The following is a 17,015-nucleotide window of genomic DNA, read 5'->3' as shown; positions in this document are numbered from 1 at the left end:
AACGTTATGGTTGGGAGATGTACATATCGTCCCTTCAACTTCATCTACATGTCCATTAACAGGTATATTTGAGGCATGACTTTAAGCCATAAAATAGAAGACCAAATAAGCCGAATTGAAGATATAAAAGAAGCTCAATCGTATACTTCGCATATGGAACGGTTCAGGGACCAGAGCCATGGATGAGTTGTCAAATGGGTCGTGTCACGCCTAGCCTAATGGGGACTAGTGTGCATCCCCTGAAGTAGAGCAAACACGCCGCGTATCTTTATCTCCAATTTCAACATACAGTACACAACGGCAGTGGGGACATTTGATCTTTGCTTTCTTCGTTCTTGTTATTAATCTAGATTTCTTTCTTCCTTTCTGCTTTTGCTGTGTTTATCCACCCATTTGTCGGCCCGATTCCCGACGCGATCTCCGCCAATATTTCCGAATAAATCCTCACTCCCTTCCTTCCCGACCATCGATGAGCACGTCGCTGTCATAATAATCTGGAGAATATGGAGGTCGCCACACCAGGCGTGCCAAATGGCGTCTCAACGCCAGAGACGGCGGCTATGGTGGATTCCGGCGCAGTCATTCAGTACCTGACGGAGGTGCTCCAGGTAACACTGGGAGCTCAGAAGTCCGAGTTGGAAAGCGCTGGGAGCTTGCTCTCGGAATCGAGGTACAACGAGACGGTACAACGCTGCACGCGATTTGCTTCGGAGTCGCAAGTCGCGCTCTATGTACAAAAGGACATTGTTGCGGCGGAGGAATCTAATGGCGAGACGGAGAACCAGGGTAAGTGCCCTCCGTCCAGGAATTGATACGGCTCTGACAATCCCCGTGATACAGCAGCAGTGCAATATCTCTACAGCCTTTCCTCCGAGATCTCATCCGCTTCCACTACCGTGGCCTCGGTGGCTATAATCAAACGGCCCGCTCCTATCGACCCGACTCTTCCGATGGCGTCGCAAGTCCAGGTCATGAACCTGCCCGGTCTCGCCTCGCTGAACAATTCCCCTACTCAGCAGGGAAACTCTATGTCGCCCTACCAAATCCTACACCTGTTGTTACACCATGGTCTCAGTCCCTACTTTGAAGCCTACACCCGCAGTCAGGAGATGACCGCCGGAACTAAATCTAAGACGGACACCGAGGCGAAAACCGGAATCCCAGGAACAAAGAAGAAGTTTGCGGACTTGGAGCTTGGTTTGATGCACTTGCAACAGAATGTGGAGATCCCAGCTTTAAGCCTCCCGCTTCACGAAGTTGTACAGGGTGCTCTTAAAGAGGCAGAAACACGTGGAATCAAGCCATCTGTGGAGTTGATTCCATCAACGGTGCTGGAGAGCAGTGCTTTCACCAACAGCATCCAAAATGTGGTAAATGGCTGGATTCGGTCGATCCAGACTATCACGAAGATGTCCCGCGACCCGAACAGCGAGTCGGCATCTCCGGAGGTTAACTTTTGGCTGTCAATGGAGACCGCTTTGGAAGGCATCGATACTCAGCTGCAAAGCGACGGTGTGCGATTGACCATGGACATTCTCCGTCACGCAAAGCGGTACCAACCAACACTCAGTTTCGTGGCGGACACTGGGCTGAAAGATGCCACCGAATTGGTCCAGAAGTACAATCAATTGATGCGAGACTTCCCCCTCGACGAGCTTCTTTCTGCAACCTCGCTGCAAAAAGTTCAAGAGTCTCTGAACTTGATTTTCACTCACCTGAACAAGAAATTGAAAATTTGCCCTTACCCGATTAAGCGGGCCCTCTCGCTCGTCGAGGCCATTTCGGGAGATCTCGACAAGAAAATCCATGAGCTTATCAAAGGAAACACTATCTTGCAGTTGGACTACCGCGAGTTCCGGTCGTTGATGAAGGTGACGCAAGCGATTTGGCGTACCTGGGATGAGAACCTCAAGGAATTTACCAACGTTGCCCGTGAGTCAACAAGACGCCGCAACGAAAAGTTCATTCCAATCAAGATCAACGCCAGACACGACAAGACCCGTGAGCGACTTAAGTATGTTGACACTTTCCGAGTCAACCATGAACAGCTCCAGAAAACCATCATCAACGTTCTCGGACCAAAGAGCTCTTCTTCAGCTGATGCTGGGACTGTTGAAGGCGACGGGGCTGTCATCGTGGAGGAGATTGGTGATGTCGATGCCGTAGAGGAAGTTGCGCATGCCTACGCTGCTCTACAAAGTGTGGATGTACTGGATGTTTCCCCCGAGGGATCTCTAGAATGGGAGCGCCAGGAAATCGCGTACAGTGAGCGTACCTCTCGTGTGGAAAACTCCATCATTGCCCGCCTGCGTGATCGTCTGGCTACAGCAAAAAACGCCAATGAGATGTTCCGTGTTTTCTCCAAGTTCAATGCACTGCTCGTCCGCCCCAAGATTCGTGGTGCCATTGGCGAGTATCAAACGCAGTTGATTGACAATGTTAAGCGAGACATCAGCGCTCTCCACGAGCGTTTCAAGCAACAGTATGGTCATTCGGAAGCTCATGCGATGGCCCAACTGCGTGACCTTCCGCCTGTGTCGGGTGCCATCATCTGGACCCGTCAGATCGAACGACAGCTTGATGGGTATATGCGCAAAGTGGAAAATGTCCTTGGTGAAGACTGGCACCTGCACACCGAGGGACAAAAGCTGCAGGCTGAGAGCAACCTCTTCCGCAAGAAGCTCGACACACGCCCGGTATTCGAGTCATGGCTGTGGGATGTTCAGCGACGCCATATCACGATCTCTGGACGACTCTTCAGTGTTGTTCGCAACCGGGCGGCAGGAAATACGCTGGAACTCACGGTCAACTTCGACGCTCAGATCATCGCACTCTTCAAGGAGGTCCGCAACCTAATTTGGCTTAACTTCCAGGTTCCTCATGCTGTCAGCAACATCTCCAAGGAGGCGAAGCGTGTCTACCCTTACGCCATTAGCTTGATGGAGAGTGTCCGGACTTTGCTACAGACAAACCGAACAATTGCCTCCATGTCAGATGTCGCCATCCTGCTTAATGGCTACTTGAACGATTCGCAGGCAATGGTTGCCAAGGGTATTCCTCTTCGGTGGGAGTCCTTTGTTCACTCATACGAACTCCACGTCAAGCAATCAGCATTGGCAAACGGTGCTATCGATACTTCCATGCCTAGTCGTACCGAGAGTAAGCACGTTCAATTTGTCCGCGAGTTTGCTGGCTCGGCATCTGTGCTTCAGTCCAAGACTGCCGTGCTTTCGTCTATCAACGAGAACATCCAGAAATCCATCCACGAACTCAAGACGTGCGCGTACGATGCCGCGGCCTTCAAGCAGCGCCTGGACACCATCCAGGTTGCTGTTGATAAGCTCAACCTCGAGAACTATGTCAACCTCGGGTACTGGGTTGCTGAACTTAACGGAAAGATCGAAAACATTCTCCGGGAGCGTCTTCATCGCGCTGTGCGTGAGTGGATTGAAGCTTTCCATGAAAGCAAGATCGGATCCTCTAGCACTACAGTTGCGGCGACGGCGGATGCCGAAACCATGGCGTACAACATTCAGTTCCCGAATCTTTTCCATGAGATTTCCATGAAGAACCAAGTCCTCCACCTGGACCCACCACTGCAATTTGCACGGGCAAGCTGGTTCTCCCACTTTGATACATGGCTCGGTGTGATTTGCAACCTGGAGAAGATCAAGCCTTCGCGTTACCAGATCTCCATTGGAGTGCAAAAGAATGTGCGCCTGTCCGAAGTCTGCTTCGCCAACCTCCCCCAACACTGTACCGATGAGCTCAATCAAGTTTACGGCGTTGTGGAGAGCAGACTAAAGGAAGTATCAGAGTATGTCGACAAGTGGCTGCAGTTCCAGTCACTTTGGGATCTGCGGTCTGAGCAGGTCTACGACATCTTGGGTGATGATCTCTCTCAATGGCTCCAATTGCTCCAGGAGATCAGAAAGAGCCGTGCTACCTTTGATACCTCCGAAGTTGGCCGCTCATTCGGCAACATCAGAATTGATTACGAACAAGTCCAGACCAAGGTGAATGCTAAGTACGACCAGTGGCAGCATGAGATCCTTCTCAAGTTCGGTGCCAAACTCGGCGGTCGTATGCGAGAGGTTCACTCCGAGATCGCTGCTGCACGTCGTGATCTGGAAGGCCAGACCCTGGAAGCCTCTTCGACGGCGCATGCTGTTTCCTTCATCACCATTGTTCAGCAGTGCAAGCGCAAGACTCGCGTCTGGGAGCCTGAGGTCGATTTATTCCGCCAAGGTCAAACTACACTATCCCGTCAGCGTTACCAATTCCCCAGTGACTGGCTCCACGTTGAGAACGTCGATGGTGAGTGGGCGGCTCTCAATGAGTTGCTTACTCGCAAGAGCAAGATCGTCCATGATCAAACAGAAGGCCTGCGTGCAAAAATCACCGCCGAAGACCGAGTTATCAGCGACAAGATCGCCGAGGTCATTTCCCAGTGGAATGACGAGAAGCCTGTTTCTGGAACTATTCCACCAGAAGAAGCATCCAAGACTCTGAAGACTTTCCAGTCTCGCCTTGAATCCCTCCAGTCGGAGTTTGAGATGGTTTCTAAGGCCAAAGAAGCTCTGGACTTGCCTGCTAGCGCCGAGTCATCTTTACCTCCAATTCTCGAAGAGGTCCAGGACTTTACCTCTGTCTGGGGTGCACTGTCGACTATTTGGCAGAATCTTAACGATCTTCGTGACGGACTATGGACTAGTGTGCAGCCCAGGAAGCTCCGCCAAGCTCTTGACAATTTGATCAAGTTGACCAAGGAGATGCCGAGTCGGATGAGACAGTATGCCGCTTTTGAGCATATCCAGAATATTCTTCGTCAGCTGCTGAAGGTTAACACCCTTCTCTCTGACATGAAATCCGAGGCTGTCAAGGAACGACACTGGCAGAAGATCTACAAGACCCTCAAGCCTGGCAAGCGATTTTCTCTTGTCTCGTTGACTCTTGGTGATGTTTGGGACTTGCAGCTCACCACAAGTGAGACTGTGATTCGTAATATCATCGCACAGGCCCAAGGTGAGATGGCATTGGAAGAGTTCCTCAAGTCCGTTCGCGAGACTTGGCAAAATTATTCCCTTGACCTGGTCAACTATCAGAATAAGTGCCGTCTCATTCGAGGCTTCGACGATTTGTTCGCCAAATGCAGTGAGAACCTCAACTCCCTCCAGGCCATGCGTCACTCCCCGTACTACAAGGAATTCGAGGAAGAGGCTACTTCTTGGGAAGATAAGTTGAACCGGGTCCATGTTCTATTTGACGTCTGGATTGATGTCCAGCGCCAATGGGTCTACCTCGAAGGTGTCTTCACTGGCAACGCCGATATCAAGCATCTCCTCCCTCTGGAATCAAGCCGTTTCCAAAACATCAACTCCGAATTCTTCGCTGTGATGAAGAAGGTGTACAAGTCCTCCTTTGTTTTGGATGTGCTCGCTATCACTGGTGTACAGAAGTCCTTGGAGAGATTGGCTGAACTGCTCAACAAGATTCAAAAGGCTCTCGGTGAATATCTGGAGCGCGAGCGTGTCTCCTTCCCTCGTTTCTACTTTGTTGGAGATGAGGATCTGTTGGAGATTATCGGTAACAGCAACGACATCTTCCGCGTCGCTAAGCATTTCAAGAAGATGTTTGCTGGATTGTCAGGCCTTGTCATGGATGACGATAACAACATCGTTGGATTCACCTCCAAGGAGGGCGAGGAGGTTCGCCTCAAGAAGGAAGTCAACCTCGTCAAGACCCCCAGAATCAATGACTGGCTTTCTGCGCTAGAGAACAACATGAAATTAACTCTGGCAGAGCTTCTTGCTGAGGCTGTCGAGCAGTTCGATACTCTTTACAATGCTACTGAGGTTGACCGAACGGCCTTCAGCGATTTCCTGGCTAACTACCCTGCCCAAATTGTGGTCCTTGCTAGCCAAGTTGTTTGGACCAACTCAGTGCAAAAAGCATTGGAAGAAGGCGGTACTAACCTCCCGGCGCTGTACGATGCCGAAGTTCGAATCCTGGAGCTTCTGGCTGCCACCGTGCTTGGTGAACTCGATACGATTACCCGCAAGAAGTGTGAGCATATGATCACAGAATTCGTTCACCAGCGTGACTGCATTTCGAAACTCGTCAGTCTCAATGCCTCGACACCCACACACTACCTATGGCTCCTTCAGATGCGTTACGTTTACCAAGCCGAGGGTGACTTCCTGCAGCGCTTGTATGTACACATGGCCAACGCAAAGCTCAACTATGGATTCGAGTACTTGGGTGTGCCGGAGCGTCTTGTGCGAACTCCGCTCACAGATCGTTGTTTCCTCACCCTTACCCAAGCCCTGTGCCAGCGACTGGGTGGTTCTCCCTATGGGCCTGCTGGTACTGGTAAGACCGAGTCCGTCAAAGCGCTTGGTCTGCAACTTGGCCGTTTCACTCTTGTTTTCTGTTGTGACGACACATTCGACTTCCAGGCCATGGGTCGTATCTTCCTCGGTATCTGTCAAGTTGGTGCATGGGGTTGCTTTGACGAGTTCAACCGTCTGGAGGAACGTATCCTCTCGGCTGTTTCTCAGCAGATTCAGAATATCCAGATTGGTCTGAAGAACGGTGGAGACGAAAGCAAGTCCCAGATCGAACTTGTTGGCAGACGCCTTGCTGTGAATGCCAATACTGGAATCTTCATTACAATGAACCCTGGCTATGCTGGTCGTTCAAACTTGCCGGACAACTTGAAGAAGTTGTTCCGCAGCGTTGCTATGTCCAAGCCAGATAAGGAACTTATTGCCGAAGTCATGCTCTTCTCCCAAGGTTTCAAGCAAGCCAAGCCTTTGTCCAAGCAGACCGTTCCCTTCTTCGACCACTGTGCCTCGCGCCTCACTAAGCAAGCCCACTACGACTTTGGTCTCCGTGCATTGAAGAGTGTGCTTGTTTCCTCTGGTGGCCTCAAGCGCACTCGTCTTGCGACTGCCGCAGGAGAGTTAGGGCCCGATGATGTGATCGAGCCTCAAATCATCGTCCAAAGTCTGCGTGAAACCATCGCCCCCAAGCTGGTCCAGGAGGATGTTGAAACAATGTTGGAAATCCAGGTGCAAGACTTCCCTGGCGTGGATTACGTGCCTGCCAACTTTGAGAAACTCACCCAGGCCATTCGTGATATTGCGCACGAGCAGCATTTCGTTGACAGCGATATGTGGATCACCAAGGCCCTGCAGCTCTACCAGATCCAAAGCATTCACCACGGTGTTATGATGGTCGGAAAGTCTGGATCTGGTAAATCAGCGGCCTGGAAGATTCTCCTCCAAGCGATGCAACGCATTGAAGGCGTCGAAGGTGTTTCTCACATCATTGATTCCAAGGTCATGTCCAAGGAGGCCCTTTATGGTAACCTCGACAGCACCACCCGTGAATGGACAGACGGTCTCTTCACTGGTATCCTGAGAAAGATCGTGGATAACCTTCGTGGTGAGGACAGCAAGCGTCATTGGATCGTTTTCGACGGTGACGTTGACCCTGAATGGGTTGAGAACTTGAACAGTGTTCTTGATGACAACAAATTACTTACTCTGCCCAACGGAGAACGTCTCAACTTGCCTTCGAATGTTCGCATTATGTTTGAAGTTGAGAGTCTGAAGTATGCCACTCTGGCCACCGTCAGTCGTTGCGGTATGGTTTGGTTCAACGAGGATACTGTCACTCCTACCATGATGATCACCAATTATGTTGAGAGTCTCAGAACCAAGACCTTCGAGGATCTAGATGAAGACAGTGCTCCTGCTGGAACAGCCGCTGTCCGCACTCAAGACGCCCAAGACACAGTTGCAACCATCCTCAAGCAGTTCTTGGAGGCCGACGATCTTGTCCTCAAGGCCCTCGAGGAAGCCAAAAAGTACAACCATATCATGGAGTTCACTGACATCCGTGCCCTTAACACTCTCTTCAGCTTGTTGAACAAGGCCTGCCGCAACGTTCTAGAGTACAATGTCCAGCACGTCGACTTCCCTCTGGACCCCGAGCAAATCGAGTCGTACATCTCCAAGAAGCTTCTCTTGACACTGGTCTGGTCATTGACAGGTGATTGTCCTCTCGGCGATCGCAAGGCTTTCGGCCAATATGTGTCTGGAATGTCTACAATTGACCTGCCGCCAGACGGCGAGTCATCTCTCATTGACTATGATGTTACTCTTCCCAAGTCCGACTGGTCCAGCTGGCAGTCGCAGGTACCGTCGATTGACATCAACACGCATTCCGTCACCCAAACCGACGTGATTATCCCTACCGTGGATACAATCCGTCACGAGGATGTATTGTACTCCTGGCTTGCCGAACACAAGCCCTTGCTGCTCTGTGGTCCTCCTGGGTCTGGTAAAACCATGACATTGTTCGCCGCGCTCAGGAAATTGCCCAACATGGAAGTCGTTGGCCTGAACTTCTCGAGCGCCACTACACCGGACCTTTTGATCAAGACCTTCGAGCAATACTGCGAGTACAAGAAGACTCTCAACGGTGTGGTGATGTCTCCTAACCAGATCGGCCGCTGGCTCGTCATATTCTGTGACGAGATTAACCTTCCCGCCCCCGATCGCTACGGCACACAGCGCGCCATTTCTTTCCTGCGTCAGCTTGTTGAGCAGAATGGCTTCTGGAGATCTTCCGACAAGAGTTGGGTCAGCCTAGAGCGCATTCAATTCGTTGGTGCTTGTAACCCTCCGACGGATGCTGGTCGTACGCCCATGGCCGAAAGATTCCTGCGTCACGCACCACTCATCATGGTCGACTACCCTGGCGAGATCTCTCTTAACCAGATCTATGGTACCTTCAACTCGGCTGTGCTTAAAATACTTCCCTTACTGCGTGGATACTCCGAGGCACTTACCAAGGCCATGGTTCAATTCTACCTCGAATCCCAGACCCGATTCACACCCCAGATCCAACCTCACTATGTGTACTCGCCCCGTGAGCTTACCCGATGGGTTCGTGGTATTTATGAGGCAATCAAACCGTTGGAGAGCTTGTCTATTGAGGGTCTGGTCCGTATCTGGGCGCACGAAGCTTTGCGCTTATTCCAGGACAGACTGGTGGCCGAGGATGAGAGAGCTTGGACGGCAGATGCTGTTCGTCGCATCGCCTTGGAGCACTTCCCTACGATTGATGATCAAGAAGCACTCAAGGGCCCCATCCTGTTCTCCAACTGGCTGTCCAAGAACTACGTGCCAGTCGAACAGGAGAAACTGCGTGACTTTGTCAAGGCACGTCTGAAGACTTTCTGTGAGGAAGAGGTGGATGTTCCGCTTGTGCTGTTCAACGATGTGCTTGAACATGCGCTCCGCATCGACCGAGTCTTCCGCCAACCTCAGGGCCATTTGATCTTGATCGGTGTGAGCGGCAGTGGAAAGACGACACTATCTCGCTTCGTCGCCTGGATGAATGGCCTGAAGGTGTTCCAAATCAAGGTCCACGGAAAATACTCTTCCGAGGACTTTGATGATGACTTAAGAAGTGTCCTTCGCCGGGCAGGGTGCAAGGGCGAGAAGATTTGTTTCATCATGGACGAATCAAACGTTCTCGACTCTGGTTTCCTTGAACGCATGAACACCCTGCTTGCCAACGCCGAGGTACCCGGTCTGTTTGAAGGTGATGAATTCTCTTCCCTGATGACCGCCTGTAAAGAAGGTGCCCAGCGCCAAGGTCTGCTGCTCGACTCGCAGGAGGAGCTATACAAATGGTTCACTCAGCAAATTGTCAAGAACTTGCACGTTGTGTTCACCATGAACCCACCGGAGGAGGGTCTATCTTCGAAGGCCGCCACTAGTCCCGCCTTGTTCAACCGTTGCGTGCTAAACTGGATGGGAGACTGGTCTGATCAAGCCTTGTTCCAGGTCGGCTCCGAGCTCACACAGTCGGTTGATCTGGATAAGCCCAATTTTGTCGCGCTCGACAGCATCCCTGTAGCATACAGAGAATTGTCACTCCCGGCCACACACAGAGACGCTGTCATCAACTCTATGGTGTATATCCACCACTCCTTGCACAGGTTCAATGGACGTCTACAGAAGCAGCAAGGTCGGGCGACTTTCCTCACTCCTCGCCATTACCTCGATTTCGTTGCACAGTACGTGAACCTGTTCAACGAAAAGCGTGAAGACCTAGAGGAGCAACAGCGCCATCTGAACGTTGGTCTTGAGAAGCTTCGTGACACCGTCGACAAGGTCAGCGACCTTCGGGTCAGTCTGGCCCAGAAGAAGACACAATTGGAGAAGAAGGACACAGAAGCGAACGAGAAACTGCAGCGTATGGTCGCTGATCAACAGGAAGCGGAACAGCGGAAGCAGGCCTCATTGGAGGTGCAGGAAGCACTAGAGATACAAGAAAAGGAAGTGGCAACCCGGAAGGAAGTTGTATTGAACGACTTGGCTCAGGCTGAACCCGCCGTCTTGGAAGCCCAGCAGAGTGTCAGCAACATCAAGCGTCAACAGCTCACTGAAGTTCGAGGTATGGCTTCACCTCCGGGTGGTGTCCGGCTTTCCCTGGAAGCCGTTTGTGTTCTCCTTGGACACAGAGTCGACAGCTGGAAGGCCATCCAAGGTATTGTTCGCCGTGATGATTTCATTGCCAGCATCGTGAACTACGATAGTAAGGTTTCAATGACGCGCAACCTTCGCATCAAGATGCAAAATGAGTTCTTCTCCAAGGAGGACTTCACGTACGAGCGAGTCAACCGCGCCAGTAAGGCTTGTGGTCCCCTGGTTCAATGGGTCACAGCCCAGGTCGCCTACTCTGAAATCCTTGATCGCGTTGGTCCTCTTCGTGCAGAGGTCGATCAGCTCGAGGACCAGGCTATGCAAACCAAGGCCGAAGCCCAGGCTATCGTCAACACCATCAACAGCCTCGAATCCAGCATTGCCACCTACAAGGCCGAGTATGCAGCTCTCATTAGTGAAACCCAGGCGATCAAGACCGAGATGTCCCGGGTCCAGTTCAAGGTCGACCGCAGTGTTCGTCTGTTGGACAGTTTGGCCTCCGAGCGTGAGCGTTGGGAGGATGGCAGCAAGTCATTCGAAACCCAAATCAACACTCTTGTTGGCGATGTCCTCATTGCTGCTGCGTTCCTTGCATACGCTGGTCTCTATGATCAGCAGTTCCGTCGGGCAATGATTGACGACTGGGTTCACCAACTGGCGGCCTCTGGCATTGCCTTCAAACCTCACAACCCTATCACGGAATATCTGTCCAACGCAGATGAGCGCCTGACTTGGCAAGACCACTCTCTCCCCGTTGATGACCTCTGCACGGAGAATGCTATCATCCTGAAGAAGTTCAACAGATATCCTCTGATTGTTGACCCATCGGGCCGCATCACAGAATTCCTGCAAAAGGAGAGCAAAGACCGCAAGCTTACCGTCACGAGTTTCTTGGACGATTCCTTTGTCAAGCAACTGGAGAGCGCCTTGCGTTTCGGAAACCCCATTCTCATCCAGGATGCCGAGCACCTGGACCCGATTCTCAACCACGTTCTCAACAAGGAATACCAAAAGACCGGCGGTCGTGTTTTGATTCAGTTGGGCAGACAGGAAATCGATTTCTCGCCTTCCTTCAAGCTGTTCCTTTCGACGCGTGATCCTTCGGCCTCGTTCCCGCCTGATATCTGCAGTCGTACCACATTTGTCAACTTTACAGTCACCCAGAGCAGCTTGCAGACACAATCACTGAATGATGTTCTGAAGTTCGAGCGACCTGATGTCGATGAACGACGTAACAACCTTGTCAAGATGCAAGGAGAGTTCAAGGTCCACCTTCGACAACTCGAGAAGCGCCTCTTGCAAGCTCTCAACGAGTCTCGTGGAAACATTCTTGATGACGACAATGTCATCGAGACTCTCGAGACTCTCAAGAAGGAGGCTGCCGATATCTCCAAGAAGATGACCGAGACCGAAGGTGTCATGTCTGAGGTGGATAGTGTCACGCAGAAGTACAGCATCATTGCTCGCTCATGCAGTGCTGTCTTTGCCGTTCTGGAGCAGCTTCACCACATCAACCACTTCTACCAATTCTCACTGCAATACTTCGTGGACATTTTCAACTCTGTTCTCTACCAGAACAAGCGACTTGCACAGGAAAAGGATCATTCTACCCGCGTTCAGATCATTATCAAGGATCTGTTCATCATGGCTTACCAGCGAACCTCGCTAGGTCTCGTTCAGAAGGACCGGATCACTCTCGCCATCCTGCTTGCTCAAGCTACTCCATTCATTATGGACAGGACCATCCTCGACCGTGTTCTGGACGAGTCAGTCGAAGGCGTGGATCTTTCAACCTCCGTTGATGCCCGCAACCATGTGCTTGCCAAGTTGTCCAACATGTCTCTCTTCAAAGAGCAGCTTGCCAATGTTACCCAAGAGCAATGGGACCGCTTCTTCACCGAGGAACTTGCCGAGAACGCCGTCCCAGTCATGTGGGATGAGAACACCTCGCAACTCGACCAGCTCCTCCGCTCCCTGCTCCTTGTCAAACTTTGCCGCATGGACAGATTCGTCCCAACAGCCGAGCGTTTCATTGAAGCCGTATTCGGCCGTGAGCTCTTCGAAGGCAGCAGCGACCTGAAGGATGTAGTCGACCAAGTCACCGCAACCAGACCAATTGCCCTCAGCTCCAGTCCCGGCTTCGACGCCAGTTACAAGGTCGACGCCCTAGTCGAGCGCACCCACGCCACATGCGCCAACATTGCCATGGGCTCCAACGAGGGTCTTGAAAGCGCCGACAAGGCCATCAGCAACGCAGCCGCCGCCGGTAACTGGGTCCTAGTCAAGAACGTCCATCTGGCGCCTTCTTGGCTGCAGAGTCTCGAAAAGAGACTCGACTCCCTCAAGCCCCACAAGGAATTCCGCCTATTCCTGTCCATGGAGTCCAGCCCTAAGATTCCAGTCAACTTGATCCGTGCCTCGCGCGTGCTTATGTACGAACAGCCCGCCGGAGTCCGCGCCAACATGAAGGATTCACTCTCCTCTCTCAACGTGAGAGCCAGCAAGGCACCCGTCGAAAAGGCTCGCGTCTACCTCCTCCTCTGCTTCCTGCACGCCGTAGTCCAAGAGAGACTCCGCTACGCTCCCAGCCTCGGCTGGAAGGGCTTCTGGGAGTTCAATGACAGCGACGTAAGCACCCCCCNCTCCCCCAAGACACACAACAATCCACCCACATATCTCAACCCCGTATACTGACGCAAACCCCTAGTACGAATGTTCCGCCTACATAATCGACCACTGGGTTGACACAGTCGCCCAAGGTCGGTCAAACGTAGCACCACAAAAGATCCCCTGGGAAATGATCCGCACGCTTATAACCGAGATGTACGGCGGCAAGATTGACGACGCAGGCGACTACCAGCAACTCGAGAACCTGGTCACTAGCTTCCTCACGCCTGCGGCCTTCGAGGACGAGTACAAGCTCGTTTCGGGCGTTGAGAACGATGATCTGCTCACTCTCCCGAGTACGACTAGCATGCGTGACTTCATTGCCTGGGTTAACGGCTTACCTGAGCGTGAACCGCCTACTTATTTGGGCCTTCCTGCTAATGCGGAGAAACTGTTGCTTGTTGGCCATGGGCGGAAGATGATTTCTGATCTTTCGCGTGTTACTACCCTTCTAGATGAGGGGGAGCAGTTGATGGTTGATAATTAAGGGGGTTCCGTTCTTTTTTGCCTTCTCTGTGCTTTTCTTGTTCTTTTTGTTTGTTGTGTTGTACTGCTGGCAGGCCAACAGCTGCTGGAGATGATTTTGTTTCTTATTTGATTCGAATTGAATCGCATGTACTTTGTATTTCATTGTCGTTCTTTGTACATTTTCTCTCTTTGCGAAGACTGGGAGGTCCATCTTTCTACACAATCAATCTGTACTTTGCATCCAATCTTCCTACCTGTACTATGTTTCTATGAGTCATAGTAAGGCTGGAGAGTCTAGCCTTACAGGCTTACAAGAGTATTCAGAATATGGTCAATAGCATTAGGTATCCTGTATACAGTCTGTGGATTATCTGGTCCGCACAAAGGAGAAACAGCTAAGCCGAATCCCGGGACATAAATGTAGCATCACGAAATCATCAACAATGAACGCCAACAAGACCTCACAGGAAGATCATGTCTTATGTACGCGAGTTGGATCGGGCCTTTACGAGATGAAGGTCGACTCCGAGAACATGGTTCCCTCCTCGGTGATCTCCTCGTCGCCGAGCTTCAGCTTCAATGAGAGTTTCTCCTGGGGGGAGTACTGCGTAGAATGTTAGATATAAATGTAACCAAGTAGACGGCAGGGTGCATACCTGGAAGATGTAAGGCCGGGTACCGGCAACACTGCCAGCAATGCTCTTGATAAAGCCGGGCACCTCGGCCATGACGTCGATGCGGTCAAGGCGGGAGCCGAGAGGGCCGTCCACTTCGGCTGTGAACTCCTTGTCGTCGGTTGTCTTGCCGCTCCACTCCCACTTGATCGCCTTGGGCGCGGGCCAATCACTGCCCTCGTCCTGACCGACCTCTGTGTGGGTAACGACGTTGGTGGTGCCGGCGTAGATGATCTTACCGTCCTTGACAATACCGCCAACGTTGACCTTGGTGGAGCCATAAGAAGGAGGGGTGGTGTACTCCATCATGATGGCGGAATAGGTGGGGGTCTGGAAGTTGATGAAGTTCCAGCGGGCAGCTAGATTTTCGTTAGCGGATGAGCTCCGGATAGCTCGGAGTTGATCGGATTTCGGGCTTCTTACCTGCGTGATGAGGCTTCATGCCCTGCAGAGCCATGATGAACACACCACGACCGGCCAGATCGTAGGTCTGATCCTTGGTGGCGATGTTACCCTCGACAGTACAGCGGGGCCAGAAGGCATGGCGCATGGAGCCCCAGGGGTTCTTGGGGTCGGTTCCGAAGTATGAAGTACCATCCTTGCCGACGACGAAACCAGGTGCGGACTGGGTGAACTTGAGATCCACGATGCTGCCGTTGTTGACAGTGGACTTGATGTGGTAGGCGTTGCCCTCCTCGTTGAGGGTCAGGGACAGGTTGTCGGCACCGAAAGAGAGCATGTGCTCGTCAAACATGAAGTTGTGGAGAGGGTCGGAGAACCACTTGTTGTCGCCCTTTCCGCTGAGGTCGAAAATCTTCACGTTGAACTGGGCGGTGGTGTGGATTCCGCTATAGTTCCGATCATATCAGTCAGCTGCTGCAAAAGCTAACCTTGTAATGCTTTGGAAAGCATCACAGTATAAAGGACTGGCTCAGAAGGTCCTTACACAATGTTGCTGTAGATCACCTGGACGAAGACCACTGTCCCATTGTCTGCCATGATGTAGAAGGTCTGGGTCTCGACATTGGTGTAGGAGTATGCGCGCCAGCGTAAAAGATCCTTGTTCACCTCGGAATAAGGAGTAGTCTCAGTCTGCTGTGCAACAGACTGGATGGCCTCGGGGCCATAGATAGGCTCCTCGGTGCCCACCACGGCGGAGAGACTGCCCGCATGGATCCGGTCAGTAACCACAGCACAGAAGGGTCGAACGGAACGTACGTTGACTTGAGCCAGTTCATGATGAAGATTCGATGATTGATAGAAGATCAGAGGAAAGAAAAAGGAAAAGGGAGGTGAAGGAGAGATCGACGCGGGGCCCGAAAGTCTAGTTTGATGGAAAGCTGGAGATGGCACCAGATCAAGATGCAGCAACTGTAGATGTGAAACAACACAGATATCAATCCACAGAGATATCAAAAGCAACAGATCACTAGAAGAGAAGATTCAAAGAAGAGAAATGAAGCTCAAAACAGAAGAGCATCATGACGTTGGGTTCAGCTCGCTTGCCGCCCCGGCCAATCACGATCTGCCGTCCCCTTCCAGAAAATCTTCGTCCGGATTCATCTTTCTTAGTTGAACAGACACCACAGAACCACATCATGGCTCGCAACGCATTGGCCAAGGAGCAGTTCGTCAAGCTCATCGTCGGAGCTGGTCAGGCCAGTCCCAGTCCGCCTGTTGGTCCGGCCCTGGGTAGTAAGGGTGTCAAGTCCATGGACTTCTGCAAGGTTGATACTCCCAACGTTATCGAAGCTCGGCCTATATACTGACTATCGCAGGAATTCAACGCCCGCACTGCTCACATCAACACCGGTGTCCCCATTCCCGCGCGTGTCACAGTCCGCCCCGACCGGTCCTTCGCCTTCGACCTCCGCACCCCGACCACCACCTACCTCCTGCTCAACGCCGCCAATGTCGAGCCCCGGAAGAACCGCGTGCGTGGCGCCATGAACCCCGGCCACGAGATCTGCGGCAAGATCTCCCTCAAGCATGTCTATGAAATCGCCAAGATCAAGCAGACAGAGACCCGGTTATCGGGCTTGTCGCTTGAGGGACTGTGCAAGAGTGTCATGTCCCAGGCCAAGTCGATTGGCATCCAGGTTGTCCCATGAGCGAACGCAGAGATGGGTTTGATTGTATAATTACCGGCGACCATTGCCATCTGGGGTAGCGCTTTCAGGGCCTACTTGTTGTGATTTTGATATCTTTTGCCGGGCGTTTTTTACTGGGACAGGGGGGGATGTACCCGCCTGCTGTACGATACCGATTCTTTTTCAGGTTGCATGTCATAGCGATTGGTAGCAATCCGAGGGGCATTTTGCATGCCATAAGGCAGCTACAATACAGCCACATTTATTGTCTACGGGTATCTTGGGGGGATGTGACGCGCTAAGGGTCAGACTGAAGGTCAGCTGTATATGTAAGACGAAGCGACCGGCTAATCACCGACATGTCTGGATAAAATATGCTCAAGGGGCTATATGTGCTGATCACAGGATGTCAGAATTCTTTCTCAGTTGGTCCAGTTAGGTTCTCTATGAACACCCCCCGAGACGCTGTGTGACCTGCGCATCGCACAACCTCAGAGCTGATCACTCAGCAGAGGACATGCTCTATGGAGGAGCGGAGTTCTTGGCCTGGTAACACAGTCAAGGGCTTGGCGAGAATGAAGGCCAAGGATTCAGTACGCAACCCGCTGATC

General features: G+C 51.9%; 3 protein-coding genes across 3 annotated transcripts; 2 read left to right on the top strand and 1 right to left on the bottom strand.

Moving 5' to 3' along the window:
- Window positions 1-503: 503 nt before the first annotated feature.
- On the top strand, window positions 504-13,659 carry PENARI_c001G12112 (uncharacterized protein; the record flags this gene model as incomplete). Its single annotated transcript, XM_022627083.1, has 4 exons — window positions 504-786; window positions 841-3,438; window positions 3,493-13,133; window positions 13,213-13,659. 4 exons carry the CDS (start codon window positions 504-506, stop codon window positions 13,657-13,659), a joined length of 12,969 nt encoding a protein of 4,322 aa, XP_022493240.1.
- Window positions 13,660-14,145: 486 nt separating this feature from the next.
- Window positions 14,146-15,552, bottom strand: PENARI_c001G04131 (survival factor 1 family protein; the record flags this gene model as incomplete). Its single annotated transcript, XM_022626450.1, has 5 exons — window positions 14,146-14,244; window positions 14,297-14,673; window positions 14,738-15,162; window positions 15,261-15,476; window positions 15,533-15,552. The coding sequence occupies 5 exons, from the start codon at window positions 15,550-15,552 to the stop codon at window positions 14,146-14,148; spliced, it is 1,137 nt and encodes a 378-aa protein (XP_022493026.1).
- Window positions 15,553-15,912: 360 nt separating this feature from the next.
- On the top strand, window positions 15,913-16,425 carry PENARI_c001G05454 (mitochondrial 54S ribosomal protein uL11m; the record flags this gene model as incomplete). Its single annotated transcript, XM_022626557.1, has 2 exons — window positions 15,913-16,041; window positions 16,093-16,425. 2 exons carry the CDS (start codon window positions 15,913-15,915, stop codon window positions 16,423-16,425), a joined length of 462 nt encoding a protein of 153 aa, XP_022493977.1.
- Between the last annotated feature and the right edge of the window lie 590 nt (window positions 16,426-17,015).

The sequence above is a fragment of the Penicillium arizonense genome (genome assembly GCF_001773325.1).
Source record: "Penicillium arizonense strain CBS 141311 chromosome Unknown PENARI_contig001, whole genome shotgun sequence".
NCBI lineage: Eukaryota > Fungi > Ascomycota > Eurotiomycetes > Eurotiales > Aspergillaceae > Penicillium > Penicillium arizonense.
The sequence above is the reverse complement of the archived record's forward strand: the minus strand, read 5'-3'. Positions and strand labels throughout refer to the sequence as shown.